Source organism: Lethenteron reissneri, chromosome 21 (assembly GCF_015708825.2).
Source record: "Lethenteron reissneri isolate LAM-NWPU_2019-01 chromosome 21, ASM1570882v1, whole genome shotgun sequence".
In the NCBI taxonomy this organism is placed as follows: Eukaryota; Metazoa; Chordata; class Hyperoartia; order Petromyzontiformes; family Petromyzontidae; genus Lethenteron; species Lethenteron reissneri.
In genome coordinates this window covers 6,297,236-6,322,874 of record NC_083799.1, presented here as the reverse complement: position 1 = coordinate 6,322,874, position 25,639 = coordinate 6,297,236, and the positions used below count along the sequence as shown (strand labels likewise).

General features: G+C 48.5%; 1 protein-coding gene across 1 annotated transcript; it reads left to right on the top strand.

Annotated features, from left to right (window-relative positions):
* The first annotated feature begins 3,366 nt into the window (after positions 1–3,366).
* LOC133345135 (twist-related protein 2-like) lies at positions 3,367–12,773 on the top strand. Its single transcript, XM_061555631.1, has 2 exons — positions 3,367–4,866; positions 9,297–12,773. Exon 1 carries the CDS (start codon positions 4,167–4,169, stop codon positions 4,863–4,865), a length of 699 nt encoding a protein of 232 aa, XP_061411615.1. The 5' UTR covers positions 3,367–4,166; the 3' UTR covers position 4,866; positions 9,297–12,773.
* The last annotated feature ends 12,866 nt before the right edge of the window (positions 12,774–25,639 follow it).

Below are 25,639 nucleotides of genomic sequence, written 5' to 3'. Positions count from 1 at the left end.
CAGCTTATAAATGACTCTAAGTAACTGGGTCTAAACGGGCCAAGAGCCCAACGCATTGGCCAAATGAATGAATGCAAGCGCATTGTAATGTGTTCCATGTCTGACCTGTTGGACACACAGCATACATGCTTATTTAGACCTACCCATTCGCACGAAATCCTCAGCCATGATCAATCCACTGCTGGATGAAAACCTCCCCAAGCCGTCACCATCTGTCACAGTCCGTTATGTAAAAAATCCACCCGCCACCCGGACACCTCGACAGCGAGCGCTGCATTGTGACGCATTTTCTGCAAATCGGGAGTGTCGCGTCCGATATACCATCGTGCAGTTCATCGACATCGATGTAATAAGGAAGCGAGCCTCTGCTTATGAGTCGCTGGACGTCGAAATCGGTCCAGATGAAACCAACACTGCTGCTGAAAAAGACGCATTCCCAAAAGATCGCGTGATTATGTAAGCACACAGGACTGTACTCGCGTATTTGTACGTGGAGAGAAAATAGGGAAGGATGCGTTGCCCTATTTGTTTTTGCATCGCGAGCGATCGTGTCACTGAAATAATTGCACTGTTATTTGTGGCAATTAACCCGCGCGGAAATGTTTAATTAGAATGTGTTCCTTCGCTCCCCCCCGCCGCCTTTCCGCCCACCTACCACCCAACTACCCTAACCCTTTCCACCCTCTCACAGTCCCCACTCTCTCTCTCTCCTTACTTATATCGACACGTGGACAAAAGACGCCTTTGTGTAGACTGTTTAAAGTAGTATTATTCCGGAGCGGCCGTACATTTGTACGTTTGTGTTATGAATGAACCCGAGTCTGTCTCGACCCAGGCTCATACAGTTTATATTTGTGTTAGCGCTGAGAAAGAAAAAACACCCATAATGCGTACATTTGCAAACCGCGGCCCTTCTGATTTTGGAAACCAGACTGTGTGCGCGTGTGGATGTGTGTGTGTGTACTCAGTACGCGTGGTCTTGTGTGCACACGTGTGTTGTGTGTTTATGTGGGAAGCGGTAGTGTACTGGTTAGCGCGCTGCGCTACAAACCCGGCGACTCGAGCTCGATTCCTGCTCACATCCGCCAACAGCAGTGACGATTATCCGAAGCGGTCCTGGGTCTCCCCTAGGTCGACTCAGCCTCAAATGAGTACCCGGTGCGGTGGGTAAATATCACCACTTCGGAGACAAAGGCGTGGTGCTGACCACCCACCCCTCGTGTACCGTGCGAGCCTGCAAAGTCCGTTGAGGCTATACGGGGGATCATTGTCTTTGTGGGTATGTATGTTGAGAAGCAGTCGCGTATTAAATTAGAGCACTACGAACCCTGCCTCCCTAGTTCGATTCCCTGCCTCCCTAGTTCGATTCCCTGCCACACCTAAGATCAGTGGCGCGTGATATTTGAACAGCTTTAAAATTAGTTACATAAGTACGGTTTGTAAACAGCGGTTGGGAGACAAAGGCGACCAGGCATGATGCAGAGAATGTGATGTGTTACATATACCATCTTTATTGATTCCTTTACCAAACACATGCACTTTTAACATTTTGGGTCTACTGAGCCATATTTTTTTACCTGAAATTCCGTACTGAACATACCGACCCTGTGAAATACAAGGCCCTGGTGCTTTTCGGACTTCTACCGCTATATATCTCTTTTAGCGTCATACTGTTCCAAAAATTACAACAAAATTAGTTATCGAGAATATTATGTCATATTTAAAGAAAATTCTGATACAAATGTTCGAAGGCCTGAATTAAAACAAGTAAAAATTCCAAACCTCTTACCCCCAAATTTTCGGGTGCCCCAACATATACATTTTAAATGCCATTTTCTATAGTTTTAGATCAACACTCGGCTATATTGTATTTGTGACATAATTCAGCTTTCTTACCCTTCTAGAAGATCGTTAGAACTTGGATCACTCACCGCATCATCACTCACCCACTTCGGAATGCCGTACGTATACTTGACAGCACTTGCGGCAACAACCTGTAAACCGGTGTGCAAATGAGCGGCGTTCTCCATGCACCTGTGCATTGTACACATCACGAAAGGCAATGAACGGGACGCATTGTGCTAATCAAGGCACTGGGGTTTTTTTACCACCTTAAAAAGGGACCTTCACATTAAATCTTGCAGGACCTGTATTTTGGTTTATAATTTGCGGCGCTGGTTTGTGTTCCTGAGTAAATATCGCGCGCGTGGGACCGCGTGAATAGTGACGCGTGCAGCGTGGAAGTCCGCACGCACACGGCAATTTCAAGTAATTGCTTCGGTTCATTGCACGCTACTCGTAACTGTGTACCCGTGGCAGCACACTGCGGGAGTGGGAATAGAGTCAAGAATATATGATGGATGGGAAAATACAAACTGGAACGGGAAAGAGAAGAGAAAGAATGGAAAATAAGAGGAAACGGATGGAAGAGGAATGCACGCATGGGCAGCGTCTGTTTCCAGATGGGGCGGGTAAAGGGGATGGATTCAGAGTGTGGGAGAGCCCAAGACAATACGGTTCCAGATACCACCCGCCACTCATGTTAGCCGTGACCGGCATCCGGCGAATTGAACTCGGGTCGTCGAAATTGTAGTGCAGTGTACTAACGACTGCGGCACTACTCGCAAATACAAATACGATATCCGAATGTTAAAACATCGATGTTTGCACGCATTATTTGATGCATGGATCACGAGCCTTAAAAATCGGCATTAATCGATGAAAAATAGATGCATTTTCACACCCCTAATACCAGGGTCGCAACCACACTGTGGGACTTTGGAGTGCCCTCCTATAGCGAATGTTTCATATTAGATCCGCGAAGTTCTCCCGACACTTCGTCATGGATAAATAAAAAAAAGTTCTACTGACTCAGTACTGAGCCGACTGTTCGCGCGGTATGCTGTGCATTTATATGAGACTTATCTAGTTTCTTGAATTCTCACCCAGTTAAACCAAATACATGTTGACTTACCCTTAAATATTCCAAACATCATAATTATAATCAGCATCACTTCGTTGGAAGGGACAAACCGCGCACTCAAAAATGTCATTATATTCGTACCAAATATTGAGGATGTCTCTTAGCCGCATCGAAACATGTTTGGGGTGTTTGTACACCCACCACCGCGGTAGCGGCTGCTGCTGCTCTGCCCATTACGACGCTCACGATATTCGTGCAGCCAGGGGTCGTGGGCGCATATGGGGCTGGGATGGGGATGTGTGAAGGGTTGGGTTGGTGGATGAGGAGGAGGATACATTTCTCCACTCGTCAGCCAATAGAATCGCGGAGCTAATAAACGCGGGCGTGGCGTGCGCACATGGCAAAGAGTCGCCGAGCGCAAAGTTGCTCAAAGTTCGGAGCAGAGGTAGGAGGGAGGGAGCCATCGGATTCGTTTTTCCAAGGAGACGTTCTGCAGCAGGGTGGAACATTATTGGCACGGCTGGGACAGCAGTGAAACCGAATCCAAGGCGCACAAAGAGGCACGCAGGAACGCACGTAGAGAGGCGCATAGAACAAGGGCAGAGAAAGACTCAAAGTGAACGAAGACACTTATAAAATACATGCGTAGAACATATCGATTATGAAAAAAAGTACGCTTAACAATTCGCGCTAAAGCACGTATAAAGACAGATAAACATTTAATAAAATACACATAGAAAGACATAGAACAACATTAAAGGGAAAGACCGTATAAATACACAATATAATCACTTAGACACAGAGAGAAACAGAAACAAATCTTAGCACGAAGACGCTTATAAAGACAGAATATCACTGAAAAAGACAATAAAAACAACTCTTAGAAAGACTCAGAAAGATCTCACGTTAAGCCTCACAGAAAGTCGCACATACAAAATACACGCGGATTAGAAACTCGCGTAGAAAGAAGAGGCGGAAAAAAAAGCGGAAGCGGGCCGCTCGAACGGGACTCGATTTTCCAAACTCGACCACTCGCGCCTCGCTCGCCTCGCTCCATCGTCATCCTCGCTCCAAGTCCAGAGTGGGTTCGCTCTCCTTCGGCCAGAGTCACCACGATCCGGTCAAGCGAGGTCAGAGGACTTCGAGGCCGCAGAGGGGAAGGGGGGGGGGTCATAGATATCGAACTCGGCAGGGGGTGAAGGATTTAACTCGGCGGGTGGAGAGTCGGGGGACTCTAGGAACCATGGAGTCTCCCGTGAACGGCTCTCCGCTCACTCCCTTCTCATGCAGTGAAGATGACTCCCCTGGGCGTCCCGCGCCCAAGAGAAGCTCCCGCAAGAAGCGCCCTGCGCAGGGCGGAGGAAGAGCAGCGACATCGTCAATATCAGCGACATCGTCAGCAGAGGCAGCAGCAAGGGGGCTCGCAACATCATCTCCTGTGTGCAGAGGAGACGGCAGCGGCAAGCGGAGGCAACGATGCGGGGACGCGGTGGTGCCAGGGGATTGTGGGGCAGCGGACGGCAGCGCGGGCAGCGCGGGCAGCGTTTGCTCCTTGTCGGGGGAAGAGGTCCAGCAGCAGCGCTTCGTGGCGAACGTGCGCGAGCGGCAGCGCACGCAGTCTCTGAACGAGGCGTTCGCGTCCCTGCGCCAAATCATCCCGACACTGCCCTCGGACAAACTGAGCAAAATCCAGACGCTCAAACTCGCCACGCGTTACATCGACTTCCTCTACCAGGTTCTGCAGAGCGACGGCGATGGTGGCGGCGGCGGTGGCGGTGGTGATGTCGGAGTCCTCGGTGGTGGGGGAGGCGAGGGGGACTGCGGCGAGGGCCCCCATGCAGGGGTTCAGTGTGGCAGCAGCTACGCGGCACAGGAGCGGCTCAGCTACGCGTTCTCGGTGTGGCGCATGGAGGGGGCCTGGTCAATGTCGGCCTCGCACTGAGGTGAGAGTTGAGGGTGCAGGCTGTGCATGGGTGGCCAGAAGGGCCCTAGCGCCAAGCTCTGAGGAGATGACACCGGGGAATTGGGTAGGATGCGCCATTTAATTCCCTTGCACCAGGGCCCATATCAACCACACTATGATCACTGGAGGTCAGGGTGCGGGCGTGGGGGTTGTGGGTGAAGAGGGGAGAAAGAGGAGGAGGGGGTGGGGACGAGGTGGGGAAGGTGGTGGTGGAGATGATGAAGTGGTGGATGGAGAGGAGTTGATGGAAATGACGAAGGGTAACTGGTGTTGACTAACGAGGGATGAATGGTGATGATGGAGGTGGCGAGGGGTGAGTGGAGATGAGAAAAGGTGGACGAAAGTGACATATTGACGGATGGTGAGGACAAATGGTGGATGGAGGTGAGATTATGTTGGCGACGAGGTAGTGGATGGTGAAGAGAAGGTGGATTAAGGTTATAGAGATGATGATGATGGATATAGCTAAGGGGATGGAGAGTGATGATGTGACAGGAAGATAGCGGTGATTTATCTCCATCGGTGCTTGTCTCAAGAAAGCTGTCTCTGGTGTGGACCAATCCAGTTTCAAAGACAATGCACATACTGTCAGAGCATGTTTTTTGCTTGTATTTTCTCTGACAAGTAGCTGTGGTTAATGCAGACATGATTCTTAGCAAAAGGTTTCAGTTTGGTGTTTTAGCATCTTAACACCTGTTTTGTTGCCAGAAAAACCTATTCTTATATTTTGACACTGGCAAAGGAGGCCCCGTGATGATTATGAGTGTGCGATAATTTTATACGCGCCAATAGATCACTTACCGACCCGCACAAAAGAGCCCCGGATTAAATGTTTCAGGAAATGTGTTGAATAATATAAGTTGTTGTATATGGTTCCCAGGGGTGTCGTGGTGGTGCAGTAAGTGGTTATCACACTCCGATATTCATTCAACCGGCACTGACCAGCGCGGTGAAGTATGGCGAAACAACCCCATTATCGATCGACACGGCGTGCATAAGTAATCAATCATCCAAGAGTTGATTGTCTAACGTGTTGGCCACTGGGGTTTGTGTCACCATACTTCATTGGTCAATGCGTTTAAGCAAAAGAAGGCCCACGAGTAGTGCAGAGAGCACTCTGTACTGATGTTAGATGTGGCCGGGAATTGAACACAGGTCGCTAGGTTCAGGGCGCAGCGTGCACTCTGCCGTTTACATACGCGTCTAAATGCGACCACATTTAAATAGGCTGCGACACTTATTCCGGCGTTTGTAGTCTGCAACAGGGCTCCGTGTGTACAAGACTGCAGGTACAGGAGTAGCAACCATGAGTAGGCCGATTACTTGATCCGTGGATATGGTAAATGCGTAGGCGTTAAACACGAGTTGATGCGATTTCAAATTCATTGCAGGCCCTGCCCAAAGAGTAAAATCTATCTGGGGACATGTTTTTTGAAGGCCCCACTTTAAACATTTCAGTTTTCGAATTATTATCGTTGTACGCATGGACTCGACTATATTTATACCAAATGTAAATATAATTGCCCTGCGAAAACATTACAAATTTACATCTCGAACTTAGCTACAGTCGTGACGTACATATGACCAAACATCACATTTATTGTTATTCCAACAAAATCAGACGAGCCATTCCGATCTAAATAGGTGCTCGCTAAAAGTGGCATAACGACACTTTTAGCTCGGGCGGTGCGGCAATCGGTCAGGCGAGGCCCCAATATTTGATTTGACTCGCAAGGTCACACCGATGCTTTATATCGCGGCTCCTCTGGCCTAATAAGATCACGGTCTAGAATATTTCACGCTGGAGGGGAGCTCCGTATTTTGCAAAATACTTTTATTATTATTATAAATATTGAAAAAATATCTCATGGTGGTTGTCACGAAGGCCCCAACTCGTAGCCTTGGCCACCAGATCAGGGGGGGAGGGGAGCAAGGCACCCCCTGCCTCCACGCTAGTTACGCTGCTTTCCCGCAGAGTCTCTGAAGGCTACACGTGGGGATCTCGTTGTGTATGCATAGTTCATGGTTCCACGGGGAGCGCCATTGGCTCGAGATGTGTTTGTAGAGCTGTGCTGTGAACTCCACAATTGCAACGCAAGAAGTGAAACGAGGTCTTACGGGTGGAGTGCGAGAGGTGGGATTAGTGGTAGGGGTGGGGGTTAAGATTTGTGATTGTGGCTAGTTTAATAATTGGTTAGGTTTGGGGTCGGCGTCGGGGCCGGTACTCGACGCAGATTGGCTACTTGTTCGGGATAGGGTTTTCGTCAATAGTCATGGTGTCTGGTTGGGTAGTTGGTTACGGTTGTGGCTGCGTTTACTCGGCTAGTTGGTTATGCCAAGGGTCAGTAGGCATGTCTAGCAATAGTGGCGGGTTGTTTCGGGTTAGGATGACTGGCAGAGCTACTACTAGTCCCTGGTTGGCTAGTTGCTTATGGGTAGGGCTGGGGTCAGTAGTAGCTTTAGTACAAGTAACTAGGTGGCTCGTTGGTTCTGGTCAATGTGAGAGATTAACACTCATGTTTGGCTAGCTAGTAAGGGTTAGGGTCAGTGTGATACTTAACATTCGTGTCTGATTTGGTCATTTGTTAGGGTTAAGGTCGTGTCTTATAATAATAATAATAGTTCAATTTGTAACGCGCGCAAATTTGCAGACGTAGTAGCCGCAACTCAGAGGCGCGGAGCCAAGCTCAGAGTCGCTCGAAAGCATGATTGTAGAGGCTAGTTTTTAAGTCTCTCTTGAAGGAGGCGATTGAGGTGATGCTGCGAATGTGCAGAGGGATATCGTTCCAGACTGTTGGGGCTGCCACCGAGAAGCGGCGCATAGACACGATGACTATCCTGGATCTTGGTATCAAGAGGAGGTCGTGAGTCGCGCTGCGCAGGCCTCTGCCGTGTGCTGAGCTGCAAGTTGTCAATAATGAAGAAAGGTACGGCGGGCAGGCGGATATGAAGGCATTGTGGCAGAGGCAGGCGGTCTTGTATGTGCCCCTACTGGCGATGGGTAGCCAGTTGAGAGCACGGAGACAAGCTAGTGAGTCGAGACGGGGATGAGTGTGGGGTAATATTCGTTGCGTATTGGCTCGTTGGTTATGCGTATGCCGGTCAATGGCACGGCTAGTGCTAGAGGGCTATTGTCTCGTAGGTAGTTATGCCTAGGGCTCAGCGAGAGGGTTATATAGAACTGGTAACCGACTGACTCCTGGTCGGGAGTTGGGGTCGTGTGTATGTCACGGGCGTCCGGCTGGCCGGCGCACTCCGTGCCGCTAACCGCCATAACCACTGGTCCACTCCACTTCGCGTCGCGTTTCCAGTTTGGTTTGGCCGCATTCGCGCTGTTGACTGCCGCTAGACGAGCGCTTCGCACGATGTGGCCACGCCGAGCGACGATGATGTTACTCGACCCCGCCAAACACTTACTCGCTCGCCGCTTTCGCAACTCAGCCGGCAACATTCGTGGCATGCCACGGCCAATTACCCCAGCCAAACACGCGTATGCACAATCCGCCTCCTCGCCTGTAGGGTTTACAAGCTTAATTGAATTAAATATTAATAATGAAAGTCCCCTTAGCACGCCGAGGATATCGTGGCCTATATGATTTCAGACATGCCGGGTGTCGCGTTACGATGGTGGTGGTGAACGTGGTTGTGTCACGTGGTGGTGTCGCGTGTTGGTGGTGGGTGGCGCGTGCTTCTGCTGGTGGTGTCTCTTGATGGTGTCGCATGGTTCTGATATGGTTGTCGCGTGTTGGTTTCGCGTGGTTCTCGTGGTGGTGTCACGTGGTTCTGATCTGGATATTGCTTGGTGGTGATGTCACGTGGTTCTGGTCTTGGTGTCGCTGGGTCGTGTCGCATGGTTCTAGTGGTGACATCGCGTGGTGGTGGTGGTGGTGGTGGTGTCACGTGGTGTTGTTGGGTGCGGGTGTCGCCACTGCGTTGAGTTATGGCCAGTCCCCGAGTAACCCGCTCTCTGGATTTGTTCAAAGGTCACGTAGACGAATTTTCATTTCCATCAGATGTTATTAACAAAAAACGTCCCGATGTCTCGCCTTCATCACCAACGACGATATAAGTCGCCAGATTCACTGGGATACGTTTAAGCCGTGGATCTCACATGATAGGATCTCATATGTTGACGACCCTTGTGGCAATTCCACATTATGATAGATACGGAGGGATTTAGCATTTAAATAGAACCACGGTTGATGTTTTTGGGACTTTGCACAAAGTGGCGCCGTTCATGTTGTAGACCATAGCGGCATGATGATGATGAATGGGATGGATGTTTGAATAAAAAAAAAACGCGTTCACTCTTAATGATTACAACTATGACAGTGCTTTGCGTTACTGGCCGCTTCAAAGTTTTGACGCACGGTCTGACACTAATCCGTGTGTCCCCGTCCTCCCTTGCAGATGACCCCGAGTCCCAGTTTGGCTGTCCACCCCGCGCCGGGCAGCAGTGGGTTCATGCCCTGGACCTAGCGCCGAGAGGAGGAACCGCTCACGACATCCACGTTGCAGGCCACGTGGTCTTGACTTAGAGTGAACGAATCGTGCTGCCGGGAGCGTTTCAACTATACCACGTGTCAACGGATGGACGTCATCTGTGCTTATTATTACACGAACGTCCTCTAAAATTTGACACACAGCTGCCAGAGGCTGTTACAAGGTGCAAAGATTGTAATACAATCAGGATTCCCACAAGACTGCAATGTATCATCAAATGCGTACATACAGCCACACGCTCATCCATTGTATGTACATCGAGTCGTGGATTAATATCGATTCTTAATCTCACGGTTCGCTCATGGATTTGTTTCCTCTCACTTGTACTGTACGTAATGACTCTTTGGTCCTTTCGGTAAAGTCTTCACCGAAAGAACCAAAGAGTAATTCCTGCAGTCACGAAAGCTTCAAATCAAGTTTGTACGTAATGAGTTCACGCGACTCACCCAGCCACTAGGGGTCGCCATATTAGCCACGATTAAACAAATCTAATTTTTTATTCTTGAATTGGCTCCATTCTTGATTCGAGCCGTGAACCGGATTTTCGCAAATTGATGCAATCTCGTTTCACACCGCATATATTGTGCCAGATATACACCCAGCCAGCTACAGCGACAGAGCGAGTGGCTCACGATCAGAAGGATGCGAGCTCAAGTTCTGCTTGGGTAACGACTCAACCAATCATCCTTTCAGTGTTGATAAAATTGGTACCACTTTGTGGGGATTGTGCTATGGAGAGAATCGCACCCCGCCATAGGAACGTGGAATTTCCACCACTCGCTCAGGGTTGGAAGCAGGAGATGAGCACTGCCTCGATGCTCATTTGAGCAGAAAATTAGTTTGAGGGATGTATCACGATTCATATGCGATGTTATGAAATTGGTAATTCGAGTCAAGAATCGATTCATATTTACATCGTTTGTATTGTTGCTCATCCGTAATGTCTCATTTGTCATTGTTTGTCCTGCTTCGTTGGTACTGCGTGTCGACCTAGATTCTACCGTCTCCTTTGTGTTTCGTTCTCTGCTGTCTTTGTATTTTTCATTGCGTGCTGTCTTACTTGTATTCTCCAACTATTGTACTTACCCGTTCGGGTTTTAGTGCATTCCGTGAGCATCCACGTTACATTCGCGGGGACTCGATGCACGAAATCGTGAGTTTAATCATCGATTAATCGTTACTCATTGCGCGTTTATATTTGTTGGTTTTCCAATTGCTCGCATATTGATCGTGTAAGAAGCATTGACAGTGTTAACGTATTTATGTGCAGAATAATACACGCCGCTGCTCCCAAATTAATTTATTGTAGGTAACCCTTAAAGGCTTGTTATAAATTGCACCACTCTACAGTATTATATATGTATGCGCTGTAATGCTAATTGCGTATCTACTGCAATTGAATTTCGTTTAAGACGTATACAGGTCCGGTCTTGTAACTAGCGGTGGCCAAAGCTCAGGGCCCTAAGTAGGCGCAGGGCCCCACGGATTCATGGACCAATAGGGGTGGGACATATCAGCTCGAATCACAAATCCGATTAAAACATATATAATAAGCCCATTAACATAAAAATACAATTAATCTCTCTCATCTTGCATCTCACTACAGCGATTAACTTTTTTCATTGCATTTTTCTTATCTCACTACGTCTCTGTTTTGTCTAGATATATATCTCCTGTCATCTCACGAGGAATGTACACTGTACCGTACATTAAAACTAAACTAAAAATAAACTATTTTTATTTTACAAGGTAAGGCCCACTGAGCTATGTGAAGCTCTTTTTCTGAAGCCACCTGGCCACAAATGATAGTTCAACGAAGTGGCTTATCGTGTGGAAATGTATAGCAGCCAGATACCCTAAACGCATGTTTCTAAATGTGGAGGGGAAAACCGGAGGACCTGGAGAAAAATCCACGCGATCGCGGGGAGAGAGAGCGACGTGCAAACTCCAAATATACAGGCGTCAGGGTAGGGATGAAACCCACAACCTCCAGCATACCAGGCGAAGAAGATATAATCTCGCCACCGCGACGCCCATTAAAAGAGGGTAAGGTCTCCAGTGGGCTAGCACCACCACTGCTGTTAACATCCAACACCAGCAGCGAATAGCGGTCAGAAACGAAAAATATTCTGCAAGTGCCAATGGGGCGATGAGGGGCAAACCGTTTGGGGGCAGAACACACTTAACCCTCGCCCACTCACCAACCGGCAACGGGTATCGTACGAGACATTACAGAGATCTTTTGCAACTGGCCAAGCTGCTACTTGCACTGCATACACCCCCTACCGTTGATCAACTAACCCACCAAGCGCTCTCTCACTAATTCTGACCAGTGGTCGTGACAGTGGCGAGCAGGTGTCCCTTTCCGAGGCGGGCGCTGCCAAATATCGGTAGCCAAATTAATTAGGAACGAAGCGAGCAGTGGCGGCTGATCGATCACATTTGTGGTGGCCAGTGTCGGCTTCCGCAGCTGCGGGGGGTGGGACTGAAGGGCAAACGTTGCCCCCTCGCACCAACATGCTTCGCTACGGCTCTGATCCTAACCCGCTGACCCGAGCTTCGCCCTCCAAACAGGATCGGTTCTCAACTTTTGTTAGTTCTGTTTTCAGTGTTGCTGATCACAGCGCACAGGGCGAATGAGGAATGTTTGCGGCTCCTAGGGTTCGCCAGCAGGGGGAGACGTGGTTGGTAATTACACGATGGAACACGATTTTTGTCCCTGGGTAGTAAGTGTTATTTTTTAATTGCTTGTGCCCAAAAAGGATAGACAATGGCTATTATTCCCCACAAACTTTGCTTTTTTGACCGGTACTTTACGTGAAGGAATGACACAAATGCACACGTTTTCTCATTGAAAATAGGTAAATTTCAAAATATCACTGTCCTGGTCACAAAAGCAAAGTTTGTGGGGAATAACAGCGATTTTCTGTACTTTTGAGGCATAAGCAATTGGGAAATAACACTTACTACCGAGGGATAAAAAAAAACATGTTTTTGGTACACAGTGTTATCGTTGAGTCTATTTGCTCCTTTTCTCTCGCTGGGTTTCTGTCGTCTCTTGTGTCGCCGCCTTCGTTTCCGTCTCTCTGGTCGCGTTGTCTCTAAAATTGTCTGCACCCCTCATACTCATTTCTTTAGAACTGCTTTATGTGTGTAGTTTTGTTGTCCTTCCCCCACACCTCCGATTTGCACGGTTGGCCACGTACGGTGCGAAAGTTCAACATACGTGGCTGGCACCCTTCACAGCTTTGCGTCCTGGGCGGCTGCCCCGGTCGTCTATGCCACGCTAAGGCCGAACCTGGACGTACAGTTACTGTCAATGCAATATTGTTCGATTATTACTAATTACTATACAAATATATAATTGCTCTGTTATGGACGAAATTCTTGTGTCCGTGTGTGTGTTTAATGATTTTGTGCGTTGATAACGTGTGCAAATATAATTCAAGCAAAATGTGAATTAAGTCATGACGAGACCCCTGGGGTCAGGTGGGCGGGTGTTCAACAATTGCTGGATATGGCAGAAGGAAGGATGCGATGGCGGGTGTAGCGTTGTATTCAGCATTTTCCGTGATGACCTCTTCGATTTATGGTCTTCAACTGCGTTTGCTTTCCTGAGCCCACTGCGTGAACTTGGTGGCCAGGGATAAAATGAGAGATGTCCTGGAAGAACTTGAGAACCCTCATATATATTCGGATAGTCCTACGATCATTTCTGAGGAACAATTTTCAAATACAATTTTGAAAGTTAATAACGTATGATCTCCGCACAGGTGACCACAATTAGTACAGAGTAAAGCTTAGTTTACTTTTTCATGCACTCGGTAACAGCAAGAGCGCTGAGCTGGCACTGCTGAACTGCCGGGTTTGAATCCTCGTGTGGACATGAGGCCATTTGAACGAATCCCAGCAGAGGTAGATCTCTAATGCCCACGTCCGTGGTCCGTTCTCTAACGCGAGTGCTTGCATTGCCCTGGGACAGATCGGAGTGATTATTTGTCTCGCGGCACAGGACACCGACATCAATTTCTGCATTTTGAAAATAACATTTGGGGGAAATATGAGAGAAGATGATCGTAACGGGACGGGTTGAGTTCGCTACTTGTCTCTCGTGGCGAGATGTTAACCACCTCGCCTGGTATACACGCGGGCGTGGGTTCGATCCCGACCTGACGCCTGCCGTATATTTGGAGTTTGTGTGTCTCCCTCCCCGTCGTCGCGTGGATTTTTTTTTCCGGGTCCTCCGGTTTTTTTCCTCCACATTTAGAAACATGCGTTTAAAGTATTTGGCTGCTATACATTTCCACGTGATAAGCCACTTAATTGGGCTATAATTTGTGGTCAGGACGCATCTGAAATATATATATATATAGCTCAGTGGGTCTTAGCTGGTAAAATAAAAATTGTGTTTTAGTTTAGTTTAGTCGTGCTATGTGTTCACGAACAGAAATTCGGCCTAAACGCGTTATTAGTGCAGTGCAACTGTGTTTTCTGGTGTTTGCTTTTTTTACTTGGCTTAATTAATGATTACCATTATTTGCAAAAAAAAATCCTTATTAGGTATTTACCGTTAACGCACACCGGCAAATGCAGTCACGCCTACAAAATAACAAGGATCCCCCTTGTAGCCAGAATATGTGACGCCTTGCAAGCGAGCTCAATGTCACACACTGCATCAGGTAATCTGTTAAGGCTGAACTGAACTAAGGGAGGCCCACATCATGTTCCTATAACTCACGAAAGGTAAATAGCGTACTGTATCCACCACCCCCTCCCGCCCCCACCACAACACACACGTAAAATAAGTATAACCAGTAAAAACAAAGTTTTTCACTATAAATCCTTTATATGTGTGGCGGCTAGAGTCCTCTCGTCCTCTGGCTTGAGATGGTTGCCACCTATGGGTCAGATGATTGCATTGCACCATTAAGCAATTGGTAATTAAATATAATATTTTTGTCCTAAAAAGTGTAACATTTTGGAGAAAAAAAATTCACGAACACTAATTGTCACGCACAACGAGTCGGTGTGGAAAATGTCAGCTCGATTGGATCACGAGAAGTGGGTTAAAAAACGACCGAAAGATTTGCACGGTCCTAAGCAAGCAAGCAAACTTAATATAAAGGATTTAAAAATATATTCGCCTGTGGAGGACGCGGGGATCGATCCCGCGACCTTTGGCATGGGAAGCGAGGGCGCTACCAACTGCGCTACTCCGCCAGGGCCTGTGGAGGTGTCACGCTCTGGGCTCCTACACTGTGACGTTCAGCCAAAGCCATGAATGAGTTCTATTTGAATAAATGTAAAATAATTTTTTTTTGCCTAAAAAGTGTAAAATTTTGGGAAAAAAATTTCACAAACATTAATTGTCACGCACAACGAGTCTGTGTGGAAAATGTCAGCTCGATTGGATCACGGGAAGTGGGTTAAAAAACGACCGCAACATTTACACGGTCGTAAGCAAGCAAGCGAACTTAATATAAAGGATTTAAATAAGTATAACCCGTAAAAACAAAGTTTTTCACTCTAAATCCTTTATATGCGTGGCGGCTAGAGTCCTCTCGTCCTCTGGCTTGAGATGGCTGCCACCTATGGGTCAGATGATTGTCTGCCAGTATTAAGCAATTAGTAATTAAATATTTAATTTGTTTTCCCTAAACAGTGTCAAATTTTGGATTTTTTTTCACGAACATTAATTGTCTCGCACAACGAGTCTGTGTGCAAAATGTCAGCTCGATTGGATCACGGGAAGTGGGTTAATAAACGACCGAAAGGTTTGCACGGTCGTAAGCAAGCAAGCAAGCACGCAAGCGAACTTAATATAAAGGATTTAAAAATCATTTTCCGGTCCTCAGCCCCAGACAGCTCCGTTTGAAATGAAGCCCCGACTACACGCAGGAGTGACTTTGTTCAGGCAGCGGCCGACGGCGGCGCCCGTTCGCGCAGTGTGCTTTGATTTGGTTTAATTGGCGGCTCGGGGTTTCCTGTCTCGGCCCCGTAATGAGCGAGGCTGTTTGACCTTAAGAGGGGTAATTTGAGAGTTCCCCGCGTGTGGATTTGCGTGTAATGACTCTCAGGGCTCTGCTGAACGCGGCGTTTGACTCCTTCAAAGCGAGACCAGGCGAGGCGGGCAGAGAACACACTAGACTCAGCCATGCATATACATGCATGGTTTACGAGAGCGAGAAGGATACTGCCACAGTGGTACAACGGTCAGCGCACTGGACTTGTAGTCAAGAGGTCGCTGGTTTAATTGCCATCTTCCGGCGCGGTAAGTGAAAAAGAATGGGCAACTTTCTTAAATCCTCTTTCCACCGAGAAGCAGAATTGGGTACACCGCGGTTAGTCGATTGGCAGATCGCCGTGTGGTGGCATCAGGTGTCGGTGGGCACTCCCACCTCTTTCAAGACGTATTGGCCAGCGAAGAAGGGTAAGTCAAAACAAATGCCATAGAGAGGGGCTTGCTATAGTTTTCTATGGAGATGGCGTGAGCAAGACATTGCAGAAATGCGCCGTTACCTTTTTACAAGAGCATGACGTTTTTTTTATTTTTACGCAGACGAATACTTTATAGAACTTTGTCAATACACTGATAGAAATCAGTGCTTCTCTAAGCAATTTTGGTCAGAGTGGTTGCTTGACCATACTTCACCACGCGGGGTGGCCAGTGCGGGTTGGTGGAGGAGGAGTTCAGGGGCAGGACTGGTTCGAATATCACTCGACCCTGATGATAGCCGTGGCCGGGAAAGCCGGGTTCGTAGTGCAGGGCGCTACGAACGATCGACGCACAAAGAGCCGATGACTGGCTTTCACTTTATTCGTTTTGGTCGAATATTACACCGAATATATAAATCGCGTGTGTGTGTGTGCACGTGCGTTAGTGGGGAATGGCGGTGCAGTGGGTAGCTGCCCTACAAATTTGGCGACCCGAGTTCGATTCTCGCTCACGGCCAACACAGACGAATCACGCGTAGCCGATACAAGATCCGCAGTTTCCACGTAACGAGACGCACGTGCAATTACACGCGACGGCCTCCTTACCCAGACGATTAATTCATCCGGAGGATAATTAACCCGCCTTGCATTTGTTCCTTAATCACCCGTCACTGTTCTCCGTGCAGCTGTGGATAGCAGACGTCTTATGGAGAAGGGCTATTAATTATACGGAGTACTACAAACCATTAGGCTAAATAAGTATAAGGTTCCCAGCGGCAGACTGTGCAGAAGTGAGCATTGGTTGCCATACAATACTGATGAGTCCTAATAAGGACGAAACCGATCAACAGTTGTCGAAATCTGTCTTACTGCTGCCTCTCATTGGGTCAAATTTGCTTAAATTATTTGCTTTGGTGACCTAAGACGACAAGAGGACCGCAATGCAGCTCTTCTGGATCTGCCGATGGGTTTTGCATAATGCACAAATGTTGAGTGCATTTTCTACACATTTCTCTGTGTTGTTTCAAACGTAAAAAAGTGGGCTTAGGCAGGACACGTCGCTTGAAGGAGTGAGCGCCACGTGATACGTTGATCAAATCGTAAACATTTCAGCGGAGCGGGTGAAAGGAAGTATGCCTGCAGATCAAAGTGCAGTGTTGGCGTTATGAAGTTTGTCGCTCTCCGATGTATTTCCTGGTTGTACTGCGTGTTGTTCGGCATGATGTCCGACGTTTCGCTCCACATGCTGGGGACGTATTAAGGAACTGAATTACCAGCACGATATGCAAAACGTCGGACATCACGCCGATCAAGACGAGCTAAAATAAAAAAAATAAAACGCCCCGTCGGAGAGCTACATAGCAAAACTGTTAAAACGTACGCAGGAGTATTATCAATCATATTCACTCTTTACGATCCGAGCCCCCTTCACCCCACTTCACTCTATTAACTCGCGCTCTCCTGGCCGTCAACCTCCCCCCACCCCCCATGTCTGAGTCAACCCCCTCCACTTGCACCCACGCACCCCCTTCCCACACGCCTTCTTTTGGCAATTGTTTGTACAACGCAATTCACACAGCGCTAATGCAGTTGTGAGAGATTTAAACGAAATAGACAAGGTCCATTCCAATATCAATATAAAAAAATACAACGGAACGTCTTAGTTAATCCGCCGATGCAATTTCAAGAACAATGTTTTCACCATCAGCAGCAGTTAAGCCGCTTAAAGAAATAATTATGAAAACGATCCGTATAGAAGGTTCATAGGGTGACAGAAACATTAACAGCTATATTAATCATGATCTATCTGCTACTAACGGACCTACACGTGTTCATATTTATGCAGGGAAACAAACTCGAGCAAGATGGAACAAAAGCTCCAACGTACGGAAAGATGCGTGCTTTGAGTTAAACTGAGACACAGACAGAGCAACACGTGGATTCGAGAACAAACACAGCTTAAAGACAATTTCCACTGCTCAGATAAGTTGGCTTGGGCAGGACACATTCTAATAAAGCTCCACTATCGGTGGACTATACAAACAGTGGCGACAAAGCGTAAACCTGACATATCTTTACACGTCATACCTTGCACCAGGGTCAGTGCCACGCTATGCGCCGCCCCACCTGTGTGACGGCGGTGCGGTTGCCCTGCGGCCCAACACGTGGAAAGGAGAAAGAGGGGAGAAAGAGACCAGGGGAGCCCATTTCATTGTTTTGCATCACGGTCCATGCCAACCACGCTATGGCATTGACCTGAGTTATGCCCCCCCCCCCCCCAAAACCCCCTTGATCCCCAACCCCGCCTTTCCCGAATGGACACCGTTTGATGTATTCGCAGATCAAAAGGTTAAAGAGCCAGATTGTCAGCTTGACGAATTCTCATTTTCGTCAGATGTTTTAGCGAAAGCGTCCCGATGTTTCTCCCATCATGATAATTCGCCAGAGTTCAGAGGGATATCTGACCCAATCGTGGGCGCCTCCTCCTTCACCAAACCGCACAAACCAGCCTGGGGAAGTATGCTCAAACAACCACCGCGCCGTGGGGCGGCCTTTATCCAGCAGTGGATTATCAAAACATTGTACATTATTACGACGACGACTACTACTACACGCAGAGGCAGAGAGACGATGTGCACGTGGGGCGATGCCGTGGACACGGGGTCGCTGGAGTAGGCGCTTGCAGCGCGCGCTCTGCGTCTGTGCCGGGGAATGCCTCCCGTACATCAAACGGCCGCGCTGATTACGGGGAGATTGAAACCAGATTTCTCCGACGGGAAAAGCCACCCCGGGTCTTCTGTTCCTCATTAGAGCCAAGCCTGCCGTGCCAGAGGAGCAAGGCAGCGGGACAACAGCACCTCCAAGACTCCTCCATCTTCCCTCCATCTCTACCGCCCAACAGCCACTTAAGCTCACCCAACCGACATCAAGTCTCCTATCCACAACCACCACCCTCTCGTCCACCCAAGTTAAGACCCCTTAACAACCAATTCTCTCACCCAACCAACAACAGCACCTCCAAGACTCCTCCATCCTCTTCTTCAACTAACCCCTTACTCAAGCGACCCCCCCCACGCCCCATAATAACCATCCGTACCCAACTAACCTCACACCACCAACCTACAACCACCATCTTCTCACACAACCTCGCACCACTACCACCAACACCCCTCCCAACCACCGCCCTCACCCGACTTCCCGTCGTTCCCGCAGCCCACGCAAGCGCTGCGCGCCGTGCCAAAAAATCCCCCCGGGGCTCTCATCACTGGCGCGGGCTCTCGTTCAGACGGAGCCAAAAGAGCGTAAGTTACGTTCGCGAGGCAGCATCTTCGCACGGGATCGCATCAAAGCGCCGTGTCGGGAACGCCAGCCTGCCTCGTATGCGCCCAATAGCTAATGTAGTTAAAGCGACTGGCCTATCACTCTTCACGTTTTGGTTCACGTGATTTTGCGTTGACAGTGGTGCACAAAGCACAACGTACAGACGCTCAAAACATGCGTCATGCCATTGCGATGCAAAGGGCCATTGCCCAAAACGTTGTCCATGATATGAAGTCCTTTTGTCAAAATGATATCCTGCTCAAATGAGAATCTCCGGTTGACAGCACCGAGACAGTAGGGGTAAACTCCACGTTCATATGGTGGGGACGGGTCTATCCATAGGACACTCACTGTTGACTTCCCCACAAAGTGGTACGTAGTTTAATGACCCCAGAAGGGCTGAGTCGTCCCCCAACCGCGATTAGAATTTTCAACCTTCCAATTGCGAGCCGCACTCACTCTACCCGTGGATCACCTGGTGGCCGCTCTCTTAACGGCAGTGTTATTATGGACGCATGTGTTGAATTCCACCTAAGCATGAGCTTTTTCGTGGCATTCATTAATCCCTCGCCACTAAGAGGTGAGGACACCTCTTGGTTCATTGCCTTGAAATACTTCGCAGATTTCCCGCTGGTGGATATTTGGGTAGAGGTCCGTGGCTGCACGTGTAAAGCATTAACATTCAACACTGAACCAAACCAGGCGTGGCAGGTGTCTTAAAACACCGTGTTAACATATCTCCCGGGGAAATACCACCGCCACGTACTGCGTTCTGAAGGGGATCCGTCCAATTTTTATACCTCGATGGGATTTTCAGTCAGTTTTAATCCAGTTGTTTATTCTGCTCCGGCTGGAGTCAGTGTGCGTCCTCTCGTGGTAGCTCTACCTGTCTTGAGGGTACTCCAGTATAAACACATTCCTGCGGAGGGAGCTGGTAGGAACGTTGGGTTGCTCGGTCAATGGCCTGCAGGGTCAACGGCGGCGTGGTGTATTCCGCAAATATGCCCGACTGTGAGGGCGGGCACAAGCCGGCGTGAGTAGGTTAAACGTTGAGTTTTATAAGGGCACCACGGGGTGACCAGCCCCTCCCCACCCAGCCCCACCCCTCCCACCCCCCACCCAGCCCCACCCCTCCCACCCCCCACCCAGCCCCACTCTCCCCACCCAGCCCTTCCCCACCCACCCCCCACCCAGCCCCACCCCTCCCATTTTTGGATGCACGACGGACGGACAGACACAATAATCCCCTGTGGGCTGGTGTAACTAGGAGGTTCCTACCAGTATGAATTCCGCTGGCCAGCCGCCTGATAGTGCAGATACCCAAATCCGTTGATGGAGGATACCTTGTTAGCACGGGTTATTATTTTGGGTCATCTGTGGTGCCGGTTCTTGCAATTCCCTCCCATCTTCTTCCCCCCAAGTTCTTATAGCGTTGCTCATTGCAAGAAACATGTCAAATATTGTCTATTGCAACTTTATCAGAGTTGTCTCTTTTTGTTTGCATGTTGACTGCTTGTGTTGTGGTTATTGCAAACATTATCCCTTGTATAAAGGTGTCAGTTTTGGTGCCAGATAAAAGGGTAAAACCTATTACTATATATTGCTACTGGAAAAGGATGTCTCATAATGTATTGCACCTTTATTCGTGCTATTTATTGCTGACCGCTTGGCGTGTTAAGCCTTTGGGCCTGTGCCTCTGAAACTGTGATATAGACCAAAGAAACATACACAGTTTATCAACATTCCCCGTATCGCCTTTACGATTGTAGAGACAAGCGCAGTTGTCGAGCGCCGGAGAGTCCGTTCACTGATGAGATGGAGCGATTTAGTTCATGTGCAAGGTGCTAGGTGGACTACCACATTGTAAGACGGTAGGAGGTGGCAGCAGCGGCGGCTTTGAGATGCCTTCGTCTAGCAGTGGATTGACCATGGCTGCTGCTACTCATGATGATTTAATGAAACCTGCGGCTGTCCTGTGCATCACTCTATGTGTGTGCCTTTCACAGCAACGTCAACGGTAGAAATGGTCCTTATAATGTGCTCATAATGAAGCTCCTAAGTTACCCAAACACGAAACAGTTGCGCGGTGATTAATAACGTTATAAATTCAACACCGTAATCACTTCCAGAGTGGGGACGGACAAAAAAAAGAAAGTGTGCGTACATTTGTCTAATGTTTGGTGCCTAATAGTTTTACCCTGACGACGCTGCCAAATTGAATAACCATTTTACAAGGAGCACATGGATGTAATGACATTTTCAGCTACCCCTTTTTTTTGTTTCCAACTTTTCTCCTGAAAGTTATTCAAAGTGACGCGAATTGTGGGTGGAAAAAACACGCGCAAAATAGTGATACTAATAATGATGCTGTTGCTGCGCGCAGCAGGCATGGGGCGAATGATACTCGCACGGCGCGTTAGGCAATGGGCGACTGTAATTGGATGCACGTGTACCGAGAGGGAATATAAACACGGACGATTAAGTGAGTTTGGCTCGAGGTGAGAGGCGGGTTTTGTTGGCGAGCAAAGGATCGTGACATTTCGCTTCAACTGCAAAATGCAAAAAGATTTATTTCTATTGAGCAGCAATTCATGACGCGTGTTTTAATACAGAAGGCGAATACAGTCCACCCACCTCCACCGCCAGCTTGTAGACCGTAGGAACAAGATGTCTTAGCGAGCGCCTATTGAGACCGGCAGGTTGACGAGATTTAACAGATGAGTAAATAATGTTGACTTAAAGCTTTCGTGACTGCAGGAATTCATATTCTTTGCGTCTTCCTGCAGTCACTAGAGCTTTAAGTCAACAAAAGGGACACATAGGAATCATATCCCGATTCTGAATCATGACGATTCACAGATGGTAAATCGTGGCGGGGGGAGAATCTTTCCAGAGTAAAACCACTGTTGACCTCGAAGGGATCATAGACTAAGTCAACCCCCAACCAGGGTTTGAATTCACAAACCTTGTGATTACGAGCCACTCGCTCTACCACCGATCATCCTGACAGGGACGCTCCAGTAACTATGTACAGGTAGCCAACATAATCCTCGGTTCGTCCGGTGACCGACCCCTCCTGCATAAGAATGTTGGCCACGGCACCTGACCTCAAGCTGTTTCAGCTCGGTACGGGCGAGTGGTGACGTCACATTCATACGATTGGTAGCGGATACAAGGACGAATTAGGATCTTAGCCCTCGTAGTAATAGAGTAATACTACTGCTAGATGAGGACTTCATCACGCCCTACGGGACGTGGGGGTGAGTTAACTATTTCACCACGCGGTCAATTTGGGTTGGTGAAAGCAGGAAGAATACACACGGGGACATATAAGTAGGATGCAACAATATATTTTGATGCAGCGCCGCTTAGCTGCCCACCACGTGGCACCGTCCCGCAGCTGCTGGACATCTGTGAAAAAAGAGCTTTATAGCTCATCGGATTCATCCAGTTTAAATAAATATTACAATTCTGCTGCCTATAACAGCGTAGCATGTATTGTGGTTACCCATCCAAAGCGCTTTCCAGGCTCAAACCTGCTTAGTTTTAGAGATCTGGCGAAATCGGGCGAATATTTTGGTGATTTGCTATCACCATCACCATACTGCTGCTGATTTATATAAACGCACTTATAATTTCACGTCTAACTCGAGAACCAGATGAGGTGGGAGGATGAGCAAGGTGCCAAACATCGCCAAAGGTAAAAGTCGCTGCAGGCTGCCTCTCTTTCGTTTCGCGTTCACCGCTGCTCACCGACAAACGCACTCCGATCATTGCGAGTTGAACACTGCGTTCTAAGTCACCTCGAAAGCGATTTAACGCGAGGAGTGAAGGGAAGGTGCGGGAGGAGACGGGTAAACACACACGCACACAAAATACAAAGATCTTAACAGACTGTTGGAGCAAGTGCTATTAGCGAGCACCTATGAAGACTGGCACGGCAAAAGAGGGGGTGGGTGGCCAGCGCCACGCCCGGTCGCCTCTGTCTCCCCAGTGGCGATGCTAACACACAACACCATGTACTCGTTTGAGGCAGAGTTTACCTAGGGGAGGCCAGGGACCGGTTCAGATAATCGTCACTGGTGTTGGTCGTGAGCGGGAATCGAAGCCGGATACCGGGTTCAAAGCACAGCGCGCTAACCCCTCCACTACCGCTCCTCCATTAGTGAGCACACACATACACCCTTGTCGACTTAACCAAACTCGGCATCGCTTCCCCGTATAGCTTTACAGGCTGTCGAGGCAAGTGTTGTTCGCGAGCACCCATTCTTGTCTGCAGGGCACATACTCCGTGAGTATGGACAAGTGCCCCACCAGACCGCAGCTTTCTCCCCAGTGTTCGTTTTAAACGCTAACTTGTGGCTGAATGCACTCAGATGGACGGAGCGGGCGACCAGAACCAGTTCAGAGATATCACCGCGCAACGATCGACGTTTCAAAGGACACATCGGCTAACAAACAAAACCTCAACATCCATATCTCTGGCCAATTTATTTCCGCCAAACGCCAGCAGAAATATACACCTCTCCACCGAAAATGCGAACATGTCTTTTTTAGACCCGATTGTCCCAATGGGGTGTTTGATCTGGTTACAAAAAGGCGACTGACCGCGTGCTCGGATAATTGCGAGCAGAACGCTGGCTGGTAATGCAATCTCGCCGACTGAGCTGTGAAAGACCCGGGGGTGGGGGCTGGGAGGGAGGAACACAAGCGATCCCTTGACGCTCGCAATGAACTTAGCGTCCGGCGGGTGCCAATGCCCCAATACGTGAATTCGGAGGCGCGCGCGTGCGCGGTCGAATCGTAACAATGCGCAGCTGTTTTTGCGCCAAGTGGAGAAAGTGGGTCGGGGCCGGGGAGGGGAGGGGGTAGCCAGGAAGGGGATCTATAAGGCTGGTCGGGGTAGTGATCACCCCCGTGTCAGCTTTAATTTTTGCGCGCTAATTGTGGATGGATTGTAAGCGCCTGGAACAGCGACAGCGAATAACACGGAGAGGGTCCACAAGCTGCATGCGAGGCGGAGTTGCGCATTGCATAGGCGAGTTTGAGTGGCCTTTCCACATGATAAATGGCTTTGTGGGAGTGCGTCTTTTCAGTCAGCATTTTTGTTCACAAGCAAACTCTGGACCGAGTTCGGCATTCAGCGTATCGTCGGCAGTCAGGTTTACGCCAACAAATGTTTGCGAACTGCCCAGCAAGGACCCTTTTCCGTTAGATATGGGTTCTAGTTGTACGGAAACCTATATACGTAATACGTTACTAAATAGTGTCCCCTCCGATTACGATTACAGTGGTGCATTTGAGGTGTTCGATTCCCGTTGCAGGCACGCGATTTAATATCTCGTGCGAAATTGCGCAAAGCGCGGCGCCTGCTGGAATCACTTTGTCCCCTGCGCCCAAATGCAGTAACTGTGATTTCGCCCGATTTCGTTGGATCTCGCAAAGCTAAGCGGGGTTTGAGCCCGAGTGGTACTTGAATGGGAGACTCCCTGAGAATGATTGTGTACGATTGAATTGCGAGATGCCACATTGAAGGAAGTACAGCGATAAATAATTGCATATATGTGCGGAGTGTTTAATGTGTATAGGCATCTCTCCAACTACAACAGTTTCCTCTCATATGCCAATACATTCATTGACAGCATGGGCCAAACACCCCAATACAGGACCCGCCTAAAAAAAGTATTGAGAGTCGTTTAGGGTAAATATCAATGTTATAGGTTACTCTAGAGGGCAATTCTTAAAAGCGTCGTCAGTTAAAATATCGATTTAAAAAATGTGTCCATAATTAAATTTTGAACAATGGTTTTGCCGATGTAGGCCAACCAGCCTTCTTGTATATTAGATCATGAATCTCAGTCGATTCTCATGTGGTTAAAATTACGACGCATTAATCAATATTGAGGCATTATGAAGCCATGAATACACGCGCTGTGTTGTCTTAACGCGTGCTGTGGCATCAGCCACCGTGCACGGCTGTGATTTCAAGTCTATATATACCTCTATTAATTAAAGGGACCCCCTATTATTATCATTTGGGGGTCCCTTGATTGAAAATTCCCCCCCTCCCCCATAGACATTTTAATCACATGATAATCATAGTTTTTGGATAGATGTTGACCATACTTCCCCAGCCGTGACTCCGAATCGAATTCAAGGCGCGAGGTGCAATAGCCTTAACAGCCAGTGCTGTAAGTATGGAGGCTGGAACGGCACACGAGGGGGTGGGTGGCCAGCAGCCACGCCCAGCCGCCTTTGTCTCCCTTGTGGCGATGTTTACGCACCGCACCATGTACGCATTTGAAGATATATCGACATTGGGGAGTCCCAGGACTGGTTCAGATCATTGTCACTAGTGTTGGCTGTGAGCGGGAATCGAACTCGAGTCGCCAGGTTCCGAATTTGCTTGCTTAAACAAACGCCTTCCTGAAAATATCGGTCTGATAAACCAATAGGCTGGAGGGATAAACAAAAAAAACACATTTGTGTTCATG

Coding starts and splice junctions, on each gene's coding strand:
- LOC133345135 (XM_061555631.1), top strand. CDS start 4,167: ATGGAGTCTCCCGTGAACGGCTCTCCGCTCACTCCCTTCTCATGCAGT.